Source organism: Apus apus, chromosome 5, assembly GCF_020740795.1.
Source record: "Apus apus isolate bApuApu2 chromosome 5, bApuApu2.pri.cur, whole genome shotgun sequence".
NCBI lineage: Eukaryota > Metazoa > Chordata > Aves > Apodiformes > Apodidae > Apus > Apus apus.
This window is the reverse complement of record NC_067286.1, coordinates 25,137,323-25,153,684: the sequence shown is the minus strand read 5'-3', so window position 1 is coordinate 25,153,684 and position 16,362 is coordinate 25,137,323. Positions and strand designations below refer to the sequence as shown.

At 41.7% G+C, this 16,362-nt stretch overlaps 1 protein-coding gene across 5 annotated transcripts in view; it reads right to left on the bottom strand.

Moving 5' to 3' along the window:
- Window positions 1-16,362, bottom strand: part of AMBRA1 (autophagy and beclin 1 regulator 1) — a 134,879-nt gene that overhangs the window by 73,018 nt on the left and 45,499 nt on the right. For 4 of the 5 annotated variants that reach the window (XM_051621731.1, XM_051621728.1, XM_051621733.1 and 1 more), the window contains 2 exons: window positions 9,414-9,497; window positions 8,780-8,880 (listed from right to left, as the gene is read on the bottom strand). In XM_051621731.1, the coding sequence (XP_051477691.1) occupies window positions 8,780-8,880; window positions 9,414-9,497 (185 nt within the window). The remainder of the gene's footprint in view (window positions 1-8,779; window positions 8,881-9,413; window positions 9,498-16,362) is intronic. The other variant, XM_051621730.1, reaches the window with a different exon arrangement.

Here is a 16,362-nt window from a genome sequence, read left to right as displayed (position 1 = left end):
CACCTGGGTCGGTGCAAACCCAGGCACAAATACAGGCTGGGGGAAGTACGGCTGGAGAGCAGTCCTGAGGAGAAGGACTTGGGGGTGGTAGTTGATGAGAAGCTCGACATGAGCCACCAATGTGTGCTGGAGCCCAGAGAGCCAACTGCATCCTGGGCTGCATCCAAAGAAGTGTGGCCAGGAGGGCCAGGGAGGTGATTCTGCCCCTCTACTCTGGTCTGGTGAGACCCCACCTGGAGTACTGCATACAGCTCTGGGGCCCTCAGCACAGGAAAGACATGGAGCTGTTGGAGAGGGTCCAGAGAAGGGCCATGAAGCTGATCAGAGGGCTGGAGCACCTCTGCTGTGAAGACAGGCTGAGAGAGTTGGGGCTGTTCAGCCAAGAGAAGAGAAGGCTCCGGGGAGACCTTATAGCACCTTCCAGTACTTGAAGGGGCTACAGAAAAGCTGGGGAGGGGCTTTTTATCAGAGAAGATAGTGATAGGACAAGGGGTAATGGTTTTAAACTGAGAGAAGGGAGATTTAGGTTAGACATCAGGAAGAAATTCTTCACTATATGGGTGGTGAGGAACTGGAATGGCTTGCCCAGGCAGGTTGTTGATGCCCAATCCCTGGATGTTTTTAAGGCGAGGTTGGACGAGGTTTTGTGCAACCTGAGCACAGCGGTAGGGTTCTCTGCTCATGGCAGGGGGGTTGGAACTTGATGATCTTTAAGGTCCCTTCCAGCCTTAATGGTTCTACGATTCTATTATTCTAAAAGCAGGCTTTAAAGCGCTAATTGCACTATTTTGACTCTTCAGTTCACCTGAAGCACTTAAGAGACTTTCAGACCATCTACAGCTCTGAGGTGTGAAGAGGCAGCTCCTTCCACATAAAGACATTGATATACAAAATATAATGATACATTTTAGAAATTAAACTGCATTTGGAGTCACTCAAGACCTAAGAGTACCTCAGCCTCTGGAACCAAATAAAGCATTTCATGATGGTTCTGATTCAAGTTCATTCCATCTGCCCTTCAATCTATAGTGCTTTGCACTCTTAAATGTCCCAACCAAAGAATTCAAACTGGATCTGTTCACAGCTGACAACAAAAGAGTTTGTGCCCACAGAGCACCTTTGCTACTAAATGGAAGTAGCCAGATTAACATTCTTCCATTCCAACAAAGTACTCTGACTCTTCTAGCTGTCTGTGCTTTTTGTATGCGATGGCAGACAGCACGAGCGGACATCAAAATGAGGACCAGTAACTGCAGACTTGACACTATAGAACTTGATATTTTGGATGGGAGGAAAAGGCTAATTGGAAACAAAACACAGAACCTTTTACATTGCATAAATGCATATGTTAATGGCTTTATCTCAACACTACCTACCATTCACTTTCAGGAGACCACTACCTAGACTGGAGAAGCAACCCCCTTAAGCTCTGAGCAGCATTTATCTGCATCAAAACCAGTAACACTAGCCTGAGAATTTTTGTGGGGTCTTCTTTCAGAAGAGATGGCCTGTAAGTCATTCAAATACTAACAACATCAACTACCTTTCAGCCTTTGTTGTGCCAAGGTACCTCAGGATCACAGAGAAAAGTGGCAGCTGGACTGCCAATTAAAGCATGGAGCCAGAAAAAACAAACTCACTGGTGTCTTGCAACGTGGTGAAAAATGACTGACAACATACTATAAGGAAGAATGGCAGTATCTGTGGATCAGCTATACCATTCCTGTGTAGCCACAAGAGGTCACATATTACCCATTGGTTTCTAGGCTTGTTTTTTTTGAGCGTTAACAAACTCATTTCTAACTTCTGGGAGAGAGCTACAGAATCTGTGAAGTCAACAATGAATCTAACACCAAAGTAATACTCGCAGTATATAATTTTATCCAATCCATCTGTAACACCAAACTATCAGGACATCTTATTTGTGAGACACTGCGCTATGATCAAGCAGCTACGTTAAAAACATTCACAGCTGAAAGTTGCTCCTGGTGAGCAGGAGTTGGAGGGAGGCAAAGGCAAAGGAGAGCTAAGGTCCAGCAAAACTTCATGAAAGCTCCTGGGCTGCAAGTTTGTTATTAAAACACATTAAAACAAACACTAAAATAAAGAGGACATCACACAACTAAAGTTATCTCCACACATTAAAAATCCTGCTGTCTTCAAAAGCTCAAGTACCATGTTGAGGATATCAACAACTCCAAGGGTACTTCTCACCAGTTCCATAAAGGCAGACTTTGCCTCCCCTCTTTTCTTCCTTACATTTCTGCATGACAGGTTGCACTTTGACAGAAATTATAAACAGTTTTCAAGTTGGTGATGAAGGTGACAGACATATCATAAGCCTCTTATGTCACTTAGTGCCCACTGAGCTACATCACCGAGAGACCACAGAGAATGATGTCACTCAAAGGTGACATCTTTCAATATTAAGCAATACCCAAGAGAAACACACTGCAAACAAAGCCACACAGCTATGTTCACGGATTGTATTACCCTACACATCTGCCTACTGTGAAAAGGAGGGTTAGTTCAGGACACTAATCCAAATTTATTTAGTCATCTTAGAGGGAAAGGCAGAAGCAATCTACAAAAAGCCAAGGACTGACAGCTGAAGGTATGGACTCAAATCTTGGGCAACTATAGAGAAAGCCATGCCAGAGAAAGTGAAGTACACACCTGCCAACAGTGGGAAAAACAAGGGTGTATCAGAGACAACTGGGATGAGTTTTCCCAACCACTCTTGCTGGCCTTCTGTTGCTCTCAAGTCACCTAACTCAGTCCTACTCCGTACAGTTGTGCCTCATTGCAAGCACATTTGAAGCATGAGGGCATTTCAGAAGACAATTCAAAACTCACTGACACTGTATGTGACAGAACAGGATTAGGTCACGAACATTAGAGCCATGGTGGCAATCACACCTGCAATGCCAGAGGAACTTGAGTATCTGCCTGCAATATGGTTTCCCAGGCAACCAGAGCAGACTCTTCTCATGATCACTTTTATCATTAGAACAGAAGTGAAAGGTTACTGGGCTAATTCTATTTGCAGGAGCAACCAATATTCTATCCAGTTGTTTGTATCACAGGCTCATCAATATCCATTTTAAATGACCTTAGTTTAGAGCCATTCGCTTGTATTGAACATTAGCCCTTAACACAGGTAGAGTGATCAACAGATTGGGAACATGCACCATGAGGCACCTTAGCTAGTGGGTCTGCTTCCAAAATTGGACTGATGAGAGGTCATCACCCTAATACTTATTAGGGGAACTATCATGTGCTTAAATACATCTTCCTGTCACAGAGGAATGACAACATTCATCCATCACCTTAGCTTGTGATCCTGATGAAAATTTAAATAGCAGTTCAGACTGGGATCCACCTGGCTGGAGATCAGCCCTGTGGAAAGGAACCTGGGAGTCTTGGAGGATAAGAGGCTCAACAGGAGTGAACTGTGAGGTGCAGCAGCAAAGAAAGCCAGAAGGATGCTGGGCTGCATCAACAAGGACATCACCAGCAGAGATCAAGAAGTCATCATCGCACTCTACTCAGCACTTGTCAGAGCACACCTGGAGTGTTGCTTTCAGTTTTGGTCCCTGCTCTACAAAAACTATAAAGGCTGGAGCAGGTCCAGAGAAGGGCCAAAAGGGTGGTCAGAGGACTGGAGGACCTGCCATATGGTGAGAGGCTGGGAAAACTGGGTTTGTTCAGCCTTGAGAAAAGAAGGCTTTGGGGAGACCTTATTACCGTGTTTCAGTACTTAAAGGGTGGCTACCAAGAAGATGGAGACTCCCTATTTACAAGGAGTCACATGGAAAAGACAAGGGGTAATGGGCACAAGTTGTTCCTGGGGAGATTCTAATTGAACTCAAGAGGTAGATTTTTCACCATGAGGACAAACACTGGAATAGCCTCCCAAGGGAAGTGGCAGATTCCCCCACATTGGACAGTTTAATTCTCAGCTTGACAGGGTGCTGAGCCATCTCATATAAACTGCAGTAGTACCTAGAAAGGTTAGACCAGATGACCTTTGAGGTCCCTTCCAAACTGTAATTCTATGATTCTAAATGCTCTAACAATTGTGTTAGCAGTTTCTGGCTGAAGTACAGAAATTCCCTTGAAACACATGACCTAGACATCTCCCAGGAAGCCAAGCTTTGAAGAATGGGATAACTTTGGTGATTTTTGGAAAACAGCAGCTGAACACTACACCTTGAAGTCCTAGATCCCAATTAAAGGCAGGCCATCAACTCAGTCTTAGGCTTGATCTAGATCCTCAAATCTACCCCAGTATAACAAGGCCACACAGAGCTTTGTTTGGCAACCCTAGCAGAGATATCTAAACTGCACCATGATTACCCTTGTAGCAGATCATACTCTGAACAGGTGTGGGCTACAGAAAAGTCTGTAATATCAAGTTTGTCTTTAAATACATGCAAGTGTTCAGTCTCTGGTCCAAATCTATTACCCTGAAATAGCAATGAAATAAGTTAAAAAATGTAAATGTAGAGTGTTGAATCACTCAGCCATTAAACCATGCTGAGTCTGGATCTCCCCATGAGGTGAAGGACTTAGAGCAACTGTGCTGGATTCCATTTAAACAGATGAAATTTGGTGGCAAAGCCAGAACAGACAAACATGATCTGTCTTCACACAAGGAAAAATATTTGTTTGTTGAAATGCACATAACTGAATAGATGCCTATTAAAACAAACTGAGGTGAGGCAGAAACACTGTACAAAGCTAGGTAACTCTATGATAAATGAGTAAAGTTTCATCTGCAGGTCTCCTGCTGAGAAACAGGAGCATCAGCAAACTGCCATCTGTGTAAATTTTGAAATCCTCCTGCAAAGCTCCTTGGCAAACACTGATTTTCTTCTTCCTCTGAGCTTCACTGAACTGAAACTAAAGCCTTCTTTGTTCCACTATATCATGAGAATGTCTCTGTCTATCCCCAAGCAGTCAAGTACCATAAAGTCTAAATTTCACATAGGCAAACAAGGTCATAAGCGCTTCAGTGGCAATGAAGTAGATTTTTTAAATGTACTTACTGATTTTTAAAAATACATCTATTTTAACATCTGTCTATTACCAGATGCCAAAAAATATCCATGACTTGGCCCTCAAATTACTTACATTTAGTGTGTCTTGCTCACAATGTGATTTAGGACAAAGAGGAATTTTTTTTTAAAAGAAACCTCCAAAACCCAAACCCAACAACCAACCAAAAAAACAACAACCACCAAACAAAACAGTGGGCAGAAATTCTCAACTGATATAAAAACACAGAAAGCAGTAGGAGGTGGTAAACAATACTGAGCTGTGTGTTCCTTGGATCCAGCGTTAGGCATGTTAACACCGCTGAACTTTGCAGCAGTAGTATCTCCCATTACAAAAAGTGCGACCTCATCCCACAGAACAGCTCTTCAGTATCTCCTGGGAATCACAGGACCAAAGAGGGGAAGAAAAAACCCCACTCTGTTGCTCTGCAAATGGCAGAGAACCCAAGAGACTAGAAGACTGAAATGGCCCCAATATGCAAACCCAAGAGACTAGAAGACTGAAATGGCCCCAATATGCAGTAATCTACTTGTATTGCTACATGCAACTGGCCAGTCCTATTGAGTGAGAAGCTAAAACATATTTACCACTTTCATCACCACTTTAGCAAACAACCACTTCAACTAGATTTCAATGTAGAGACATTTCCGTGGAGACCACTACTTCTTCACTTACAGCAGTTCACCAAGGACCAGAGAGTAACTTACAGTCCACACTACCAGGGGCCTTAGAAGAGCTGCCAAATGAACTCTCAGGTTTTCTAATGAGTCTTGAAATGAAAAGGGAATGTGGAAGACTGAAAGATATGCTAGTGTTATATCAGTATTTTAAAAGGTTGAAATAGGATGAGACATGTCAGTCTTGTCAGCCTGACATTGATTCCAGACAAAATAATGAAAAAGCTGATATAAGACTCAGTTAATAAAGGATTAAAGGAGGACAGTGTAATTACTGCCAATCAACATAGACTTTACAGGAAAATATCACTTGTCAAACTACCAACAATTTTTGGTGTGATTACAAGTTTGAACGCTAAAGGTAACAGTGTTGATGTAATATATTTTCACGTGGTGTTTTTCTTGGTGCCAGAAAGCACAGTGATGCAGCATTATCGTATCAGCTGATAGATGCATCAGTGGATAAGGAGTCAGGCAGGAAAGTGCTACTGGGACTCATTTTTGTTCCACTGCTACATGCAAATTAGGCTGCTGGCATGGAGACATCTCTGTCTGTCATGTTGACTAGTATCACTTTGCTCTCCCCCTGAACTCCCACCTACTCTACCCATCTGTTTCCACCTTTCCTATATTTTGCCTGAAGTGTCTTTGTGCAGGGATGCCCACCAGTCCCTGACTAGTACAAAGGACTTTAAATCTGACCTAAGCCCTGCTTGATGCATCAGTCATTTTCCCAAACCTACTGTGTTGCTGTACTAGCCGGTCTGCTTTACTTTCTCTCCACACACAGCAGTAAGTGGGCCAGGGGACAAGAGCAGAACAGTAACTGGGTGTCTTTTCCCAAACAACAGCCCTTACTGGACCACAGAAGTCTACTGTCAACTTTAGAAACCTGTCAGGTTAGGAATACAGGGTTCTTTTGGCATCTTTTCTCAAATTCTGTAGAAGTTACATAAGAAATACATCTGGCATTTATGCATTTAAATCTAATTCAGAAATGACAGTCTGGATACATGGTAGGTTGAAGCAATTTAAGGCACTCAAGCCTAGACTAGTCAGTGTTAATAGGAAGATAGATGTTTGATTTTTCCCTCAGCCAAGGTTGGCAAGCTCACCTACAACTACTAGGCCAGGGTTAAGGTATTTTTGAACTTGGTAAGAGGTTTTTCACTATGATAATGAAAGGAAGAACTACCACAAGCTTTGGCCCAGGCTAACTAAAAAGGAAAGCATAACTATCATTACTGCAACTTTCAATGGCTCTGGAATACAATACTGAAAACTACAATGCTGCTGATCAACATGACAAACACAAGAAATTCTCTATTTCATAATTGCAACCTCATTTTCTAGTTCTTATCATTCATGCTTCCACCTAATACTTAACACTCTAATTCTCCTGCTTTCTGCAACACGCTAGCATGTTTTTGAGCACAAACGTAAAAAAACATTTTGAAAGCTGGAAGCACAGATACAGACTAAAATAAATACAATCTTAGAAGAACACAGCACAAGCAGCTGCTGCATTAGGAGAATTAATTTTATTTTTAAGTCAATAAAAGCCTTTATTGTAGAGTTCCAGCCTCTACAGCACCATATAAAAAAGACTGATCTTGTTGCAAGTCCCATCATTATGACTTCTGGCTTCTTTTGCTAATCTCGGTGTACACAACAAACAGCAAGCACATGTATTTTGGGATTGAAATTCCCTAAAACATGCAAGAAGAAGCAGCCAGGGGCTTTTCCAGCCACTAAGGAACAGGCAAACAGCAAGGAGGGCTGGAGGAGGGTTGAAGGAAGGTGTCTCCAGCAAAGTGGGGCCACAGAAGAGTTCTGCAGTGTTGCCTGGCAGCAAGTAATTACCCACCAGCGTGCGGCTTCCACGTGCCAACAGCCAAAGCCCACACAGGCAGTGAGCAAAGGAAAACTACATGCGTCAGCTAAAGCTACAGGCTAGCTCCACTCCTTCCTAAAGAAAAAAAGCAAGGGTGCTTTGGAGGCTAGTTTTTGGCTGAGCTCTCTTACTGCGGTAACAGCAAGGTCTATGAACGATGCACTCAAACCAAAATGTCCAGGGAGACAAAGTCCAGGAGATGCCACAAATCTGTTATCAAAGACAAGACCACTGCCACACTAAATCAGCCATGCAACCCAACAACAATTCCACCCTCAAATACTTGGGCTAAGAGTCCAGTGAAGACTCTTTAAAAAAAGGTTAGACAAATCTTGTCCAGAGTGGTTTAGGCATAGTCAATCGTGCCTTAGAATAAGGAAAAGAGTCACACAGCCTCTTTAGAAACCTTCCAGCACTCCCTTCAGTGGTGGTCCTCTGATTACCTACAGGAAGGAAGACAACCACAGTGCAACCTACTAGTCCATACATCATCCCTAGTTCCCCTCCAAGCTCCAAGAGTACTCCTCTACACTGGGGTTAATTACAGAGCAACTCAGACCCAGGCAAAAAAGACCCAGCCTCACAATGTGTCATCTATAACCATCTCTTTCAAGAGCTGCCAGAGCTGATCCTCTTCCCCACACCTCCCTTCCCACCTCCGCCTGCCCTTTAAGGCTCCCAAGTGCCTGTGTGCTGTATGTGGTGGCAGCTAAGTTTTTTTAATATGCACTTATTAAGATCCTAATTGAATCCCACATTGCCTTGTGTGCATCTTGCCAGTCAGAACATGAACAAGGCACCCTATAATTCAATTAGAAGGACCTGCAGCAAGCTGATCATTAGTCTGTCAGGTTGTTAAGAAAAAGACATTTAGGAAGAGGGAAGGAAGTTAAACAAAGGGTGAATTGTTAACAGTACCCCTCCCCAGTTGGTGCAGAGACTCCCATACATGTAGAACATGCAATGTCCAAGCACTTGAATGACAGCTCACCACATTACTCCAAGAGTCCTTCCTCTTGTTTCAGCAACTTAAACAGAACCTCAAAAGTTGGAATTAGATTATTCCTCATCAATCCTCCCCTGCTCAGATTCATGAGAAAAATACCACTAATATACATGACCACTGCAAACAAGAAAATCTCATTACCTGCCAAAACTCTGTTGACAGAGGAATGGGTGGCCAAGCCAGGCTGTCCCCGTTCGTGGAAAATCCCAGCATAAGGCAAGTACTCTGTCAGCAAGAAGCGTCTGCAAAACACAGAGAGCCAGCTTACATGGGGAAAGAGATCCCAGCACACTACAGCCCTGGACAGCAACTGCTATTACTTTGAGGAAACATTATTCCAGCAGTAGAGGGAAGACTGCACTCCTCTGCTTAGCCAACCACTGCTTCCAACAAAAGGCAAGTTACAGATCAGATCCTCCTCTGATCAATATGGCTGTGAAGATCAGCATCAAGCAAATCCTTTACCTCCCACAACATGTCCCCAGTCTCAAACCAGCATTTCATGCTGGTTTTCTCTGATCAGGTTATTTTGTTCTATTCTGCCTTCATACCGTAGCCCCAGCCTGCAGGTAAGAAGCACTAAGACCAGCTCATCCCACGACATTTGAAGGACAGCATGATCCTACTAACATGCTATCTCAGGGGTCCAAAAATTGCAAACCAAGAATACAGCAGTCCTATACAAGAAAAGTAATACATTTGGAAGGTGCAGAGAGCTGTAACACAACTGCTACCTCCAGGATTTCCAGACCCTTTTATATATAACAAGCCTTACCTTGGGACAAAGCGCCCCAGTGATGGTGCAGACATGCGGGCATTCCGGGGAGCTCGGTGCCTGGATCGGTCTCCATTGTCCCTTCAGCAAAAGGAAAAAAACAATTGTACATTAAAAATACTATGTAATAAAGTATTTTCCAAGAACAGAAAAACCCAACAATACCACCTAGTCATCCTGTATGCCACTGAGATTTAACAGTTAACTTGCATGAGTCACATGCTTCTCAGGTACTTACTGTACCAAAGACTCCTGACAGTTTTACATATGGATAGCCTAATGTCCACTTTCTTCATTGCTTGATGAAGTCTCAAAAATATCAACAAAATTACACAGAGTCAATGAATCAATGTCAGCATCTCAGCAAATTAATGAGAAACTTCAGAATTTGGACTGCGAGAGCAAAAAGCAAGCACTCCACAGTCCGGATGACAACTTTTTGTTAGTCAAAGAGATCTGTTAAACTTAACTTTTTTATTTCCAGAGTGCAGGCAAAAGAGCATAATCTGAAGATTATTATTTTGCACTCCTTCCCTCAAGGTCCAGGCTAAGTGCCATCAGAGCTTAAAATAATCTCACCTTTCACAAGCTTTTTCAATGAAGTCAGGAAGCTTAAGTGGTATCAGTCAAAACTCTAAATCCTCAAAAACCTCTAATTTGGTTTCACAATAAACATCTGGGTGTTGGGGAATGAAGGGAAAGGGTCTAGCATATATTGTCCTACAGCAGACACAGGAAAGTCTTCATACCCAGGAGGGCAGTGCCAACACTGACCAGGTTACCCAGAGAGGCTGCAGAGCTAGAGCTAGACTAAGCTATGGCTGACCCAGTCTGATTTTAGCAACATCCCTACAACAGGAAGCCACACTTGAGAACCTCCAGGGTCCCCAGCAATCAAAATTCCTAATATTGAATTCATAGGTCACAGTGTTGTATAATTACAGGTTCTCCTAAAACTGCAAGGAAAATAATTGAGACTCCATTAGTGACTCTGGAGTTCTGAAACAGACCTCTGTAGCATTTATTCTCCCTTCAGAAATTTTCTCTCTGCATGAACTTGCACAAGTAGCAACTCTGTTCTACCTGGATTCCAGATCCCAGTCTGTAACTGCAGCTCTACTTGTCTCCTTCCCAGGCAGTTGTGGGGAGAATATTACTTGCAGAGCCTTGGAATCACTAGGAAGTGAAACATTCCTTATGCAACACACTAGCAAGCACATTCCTAACCCACTCCAGCAAGCTGTGCATTTTACAGTTTTTTTTGTTTTGCTTTTTTAAAGTCAGTGAGCAAGAAATGTGGGCTGAGAAGAAAGTCCATTACATGGCTGTTTCCCACACACTTGAGGAACCAGGAACACAAGAGCAGAGATTGTTCTGCAAAGCTCGTTAGCATTTCAAGCTATTTCACCAAAACCAAATCTAAATCCAAGCTCAAAGCTTCCATTTCTCCTCCTACTGCAGACGCAGCGTTTGCAGTCCACAGCCACAGCTGCACCTCACCCAGAGGTTTCTGTGCAACCAGCAGGGTTCCTGAAATCAGCAATGTAAAAGCTGCTGCTGTTCTTTTATCAGAGGCCTCCAGCCTACTAAGATGCAGATAAAAAACAGAAGGAATCCTGTGAACTTGAGTGCTGACTTATCAACTTTCCCTGCTACAGAAAAGGCCAAAAGGAATAAGAAGTGTCATGTTCCAGATCTTGCCACACACAGTAGGAGCCAGTGAAAGTCAGACAAGAAATACACTTTTTAGAAGGCCATGTAGTAGGGGTTTTTTTATTATTTGTTGTTTTCAGGGTATGCATTTGCTTTGGATATTTACTAGTACATGTTTTTGAAAGGGACAAATATCAGCAAGAGGAACAACAACAGGACTACAACCTGCAGAACTCTCCAGTTCAAAAGAAGCCCTGCAGCATGTTTCAAAAGGAATGTGCAAATACCTCCAGCAAGCAAAGAAAATAAAGGTGCAAAGTCTGCAACAGTCCAAATCTAGAGACCTAAAGCAACTAATTGTTCAAAATCTAAAATGCCATTAGCCAATATCCTTAGCAGGCTGGACAGGACATTGAGCAACTTGATCTAGTGGGAGGTGTCCCTGCCCACGCAGGGAGGATGGAACTAGATGGTCTTTCAGATCTCCTCCAAACGAGAAACATTTAGGACACAGAACCTCCTGATGTGAGAACTGTCTTGTATTGTCTTTACACTGTGCATACAACCCTCCCACAACACAAAGAGCCAAAAAGGGAAAAACACACTGAACTTTTCTTCAGTTTTCACCATGACAGACACAGCCTCCACTGATCCAGAAGACAGCACTCTATTTTTACCATGCCTTTAAAAAATAAACAAACAACAAACCAAACCAAAATTAAAAAACACCACACCCCAACTGCCCTGTAACTCAAACACGAGAATTGGGAATGACAAACAGTGACTATCCTTTGAGAACGCAATAATTCCTATTTATTTTACTGGAAGTGTAAGATACGCTCCTCTGTGCTAAAGAGGAATATTACTAAAATTACTCTGAATCACTATTTTACAGAGTCATTTATATCTAAACTCCCATGCTCAACTCCATGTAAGAGTGTCTTTAAGCATCTAGTGCTGAAAAGCCAGAACAGCTGATATAATCCTGGTGCCAGCTGAAGATTATTTCTGCACCTTCTAAAAAGGAAAATTAAAAAAACCCAAACCTACAGAGCAGTGAAGATGGGTGGCACTTTGTGTTATTTCTGTTCCACATACAACCTGCTGACAGAGGGAGGAGAGCAGATGTTAGCACTCCAACAAGAAATGAAAAAGTTTCCAAAGTTCTCTGAACTAGTGGTGACAATCTAATGCTCTACTTTCTATTTAGCATCAACTACTTATAGACTCATTAGCTAATGATTTGCAGTGGAGCTTAGTTAACATGACCTGCAAAAACAGAGCCCTCAAGAGTGTGTGCGTCTACATTAAAGAAACCTTTTCTTTAAAACAACTCAATAACCTTGCAAAAGAAAATGAAACAAAAATGTGCCACAGCATGCACTGTAACAGAGCTAAAAAGGTCTCCTGCAATGCTCTTTGTTTTAAACACAACAGCAAATACGAGCAGGGAAACTTCTGCAGTGAAAAAAATTATAATGAACAAATTAAACAATCCATTGAGCAAGATGCAGGGAAAGATTCAGAAGAAATCAGCATGTAAGGTGACAAGGGAGACTAAATACTATAATTATTAACTGACTAATTTGTCTCAGGAGAAAAATTGGAAGAACCAACAAATGGTCAAAACAACTTTAAGAGTCTGGCTCAAAATTCATCCTGTACATAATTTGTTCAGATACCAGTGTGGGACGAATCAAAACAGTGATATGGAGAATAAGAGTTGGTATAGGAAAAACACCATTAACACTAACACAGAATAGAGCAGGAAAAGAAAGCAATTCCTAAACATTCAGAAGATTTATGGACCTTTACTAGGGCATAAGTTTATCCTAAACTGAGTAAGACAGTGAAATCTCCTTGTATTTTTCTGCTATTGTTTTGTTTGCTTGTTGAGAGAAAAACCAAACAACGTAAATGTAATGGAGCATCAACACTGGCTCTGAAAACAGAGATGGAGATGCAAAACTTTGCATCCTCAAGTTTGGAGAAAAAGGTATTCTTTCTCACCTGGTAACTTGGTGTCCTGGTTTAAACCAGGATGAAGCCAATTTTCCTTTTACTGATTTTTTTTTTTTTCCTTCAGTAAGCTTTCTTTTAACTAGTCACAGAGCCTTCTGACTAAAGCTGATAGGAGATAAATGTTTTTCTAACTGCTGGGTCTTCAAGGTCGCATCTTTACTCTGCCAGCTCAGACACTACGGGGAGATCTATGACCCCCCCGTAGGAGGCTGAATTAGACAGGCAGCAAAACTGGGCAGAGATATTCCATTCCATATATCTAGGTAAGCTCAGAGGAAGGTCAGAGATCACAGAAGACAACTTCCTTCTTGCTTCTTCTTCCCTTCTCTTCCATCCATGGCCGGCACCTGGGGAGGACTCCGTCCATCTGTCACCATTGACCCCCAGGCTCAAGCTCTCCTGACCCTCATCACTCTGCTTTCTCCAGCAGCTCTGGAATTCCTCGGGACTGTTCCCAGCTAAGCAGAGTGCTGTGGGAGTTGCTGGGGGTGGGGGGAGGCAAGAGGCATTTGCACATATCTGAACATATCTGTATATAATTGTATATCTTTTCTTACATCATTAGTGTTTAATTAAAGCTGTGCAGTTTAGTTTTCAATCCAGCCAAGTCTCTCTCTCCTTCCCTACCTGGGTGGGAGGGGGAGGGGATTGAGAGCATTGTTGTTGAACCTGAGTCAAACGGTGACAACAATTAATAACTGAGTGGATACAGAAGATAGTCAAGACTGTCAGAAAGGAAAAAAAAAAAGCTATGTTCTGCCTTTCTATCTTGGCAAGACATCTCTTTAATATTTAGAGACTGTTGTATCAGGAAGTGAAATTAAACACACAGCATGGGAGTTCTAACAAAGTCTGTTTGCGTAAATGTTCTCATTGTAGTCAATATTAAAACCCCACTGCCGATAGAATTAGGTCAATAATGACAATTTTGAAAAGCCATTTAATTACCAGAGCCAGCACCAGTAAGCCATGCAAGTTTCTAAGAATCACATGATATCAGACCAAGCCAATTGTTGCATAATTTCAGCATTTTATCATGTTTCATGAGATCCAATTTAAAATGCTAAATCAATTTCTATTGCAGAGGTTAGACACATACAATAGAAATGCTAAATAATTGGTTAAGTGGCATCTATTAATACTGGTTAGCACCAGATTCAGTTGCCTCATCTTGATAGAACAGAAAAAACAAAACAAACACAAACATTTTTTCAGTACTTCAAATGTTAACTTTCTCACCTTACTTGATATAATTTTTTTAAGACTGCCAGAGGTTACTTCAGAGGGCAGAACTAGCACAAATATCTTACTGGGAGCTCACAGAAGGTCACCACAATGTGCAAACTTACTTGGCTTTAGAGCTGGTCATGTCTGCCTCTGAAGACAGTACTTGTACCATGTCATATTAAATGGGCCATATTAAAGAAGAAAAGGATCCTGGATTCCTGCAATGCACTTCACAGGACTCACTGCTCATTTAGATGGAAACAGATGACATATATCCTGGGAAGGGTGTACTCACAAGAGCTGCATAGGACTACAAGATAAAGCATGTACTATGTTTCACAAAGGTTACCGAAGTAGGAAAATGGTGGTAAGGGGAACATTACATTTGCTGGTGATTGTAAGAATGTGTCAGTCACTTTCCAGCACCACCCTGATGAGTAAGGGACATAGAGTGTTGGGAACATTATGATAGAACATTAAATACTAGCTTTACAACTGAGAGGAGCCGCAAATACCAGAAGATGTTAAAACTTCTTCTGTTTTTCCTCTGATTCTACAAGATCCTGAGCATCTCCTATAAATGAAGTCAGGGAAAAGTGGGAGCATTTCTGGGAAATAAGCCTCTCAAAATGAATAGAATCTTGACATTCTGAGTATTTCAATAAGGTAAAAGTATCCTAGAAGACAAAAGGAAAATCCACACTGCAAGTTGGTTGAAACTCTGCAGAGAGAGGTATTAGCTGGAATAACATCTCCTGGATCAGTAGGCCTAATCTCGTAAATAAAAAAATACAGGCTTAGGCTACCTTACTCACAGTTCTCAAGTCTTGAAGAAGTCGTAAACTCAACCCAGAAAAAGAGAAACACCCTACTTGTGGCTCTCAGGACAAGGCTATCTCACCTCAAACCAGAATTATATCTAAGAGAAAAGATTCAAGACAACTGATTGATCTCTGAGCAGAGATTTTTTTCTACCAGTAGATACAAATAAGTCAGGAGCACTGATCAAAAAGGGTACAAATATGACATCCACAGACATTAAAATGACAAAAACCCTGATTTAAAATAATAAATATTTATATTTCATTTTTACCATTTGATATATACACACACACACACCCATCTTTGAAGGATATGACCATTAATGCAAGAGAAGTACTTAAGGCAGAACAGGAGACAACAAGAAAAAAGAAAATGTAAGCAAAAAGAAGCATCTGCTACACAAGAAGCATTTGCTGGCACTAAATGTAGTAGGGCAGTGAAGCAAACTCCCAAGTATTCCACTGGAAGCCAAAAAAAAAATGAAAAACAAAAATATTAGAGAGATTACAAAGAGCAATTCTGTCTAGTGGGAGAGAGAGGAAATAGAATATATTTTTAAACACAGCTACTTAATACAGTCATTGATAAAGAAATCAGGTAGGTCACCCAAGACATGGTGCCTTTCTATCTTCCTGTGTTCATTTGAAGGCTAAAATGCCAGTTCTTCCACTAGCAGCTTTTTAAGGGAACACCCGGGAAAACTTCTATCTATTTATCAGCTAAAACTTCCTATAAAACAGCAGACTGGTGAGTTACTAATGGCTCTCCTGACTGGAGGGAAACAACCCCCCCAGCCTTGATTACCTCTCAGAGAGCTGTTCTGGGAAAAAATGTATTTACAAGATTAAAAATGGCACTTCAGAAGATCAAGTGTTTCAGAGAAGCATCAGATAAGAGTGGATTTATCACCTGGTCAAGAGAAACAGTAGCAGTTGCCCATTAAATGCCAAGGATTAATTGCTTCAGAGAAAGACCGATTTGGAACCAGAATGAAGCACTCTAGGTGCAGTATCCAGTTGTCTCAATTTTAATCATCTCACTGTGTGGTGGGTTAATTGATTACACCTTTCAGAACAAGACTGACAGAACTCCACAGCTATAGTCATTAGAAAACAAACATTAGAGGCCAGAGGAAGGTAAAGGATCCCTACTCCCCAGTCTAGACTTCGTGTATGAGTATTAAGGAAACCAACGCATTCAGTGTTTTATTAAAAAAAACCCAACC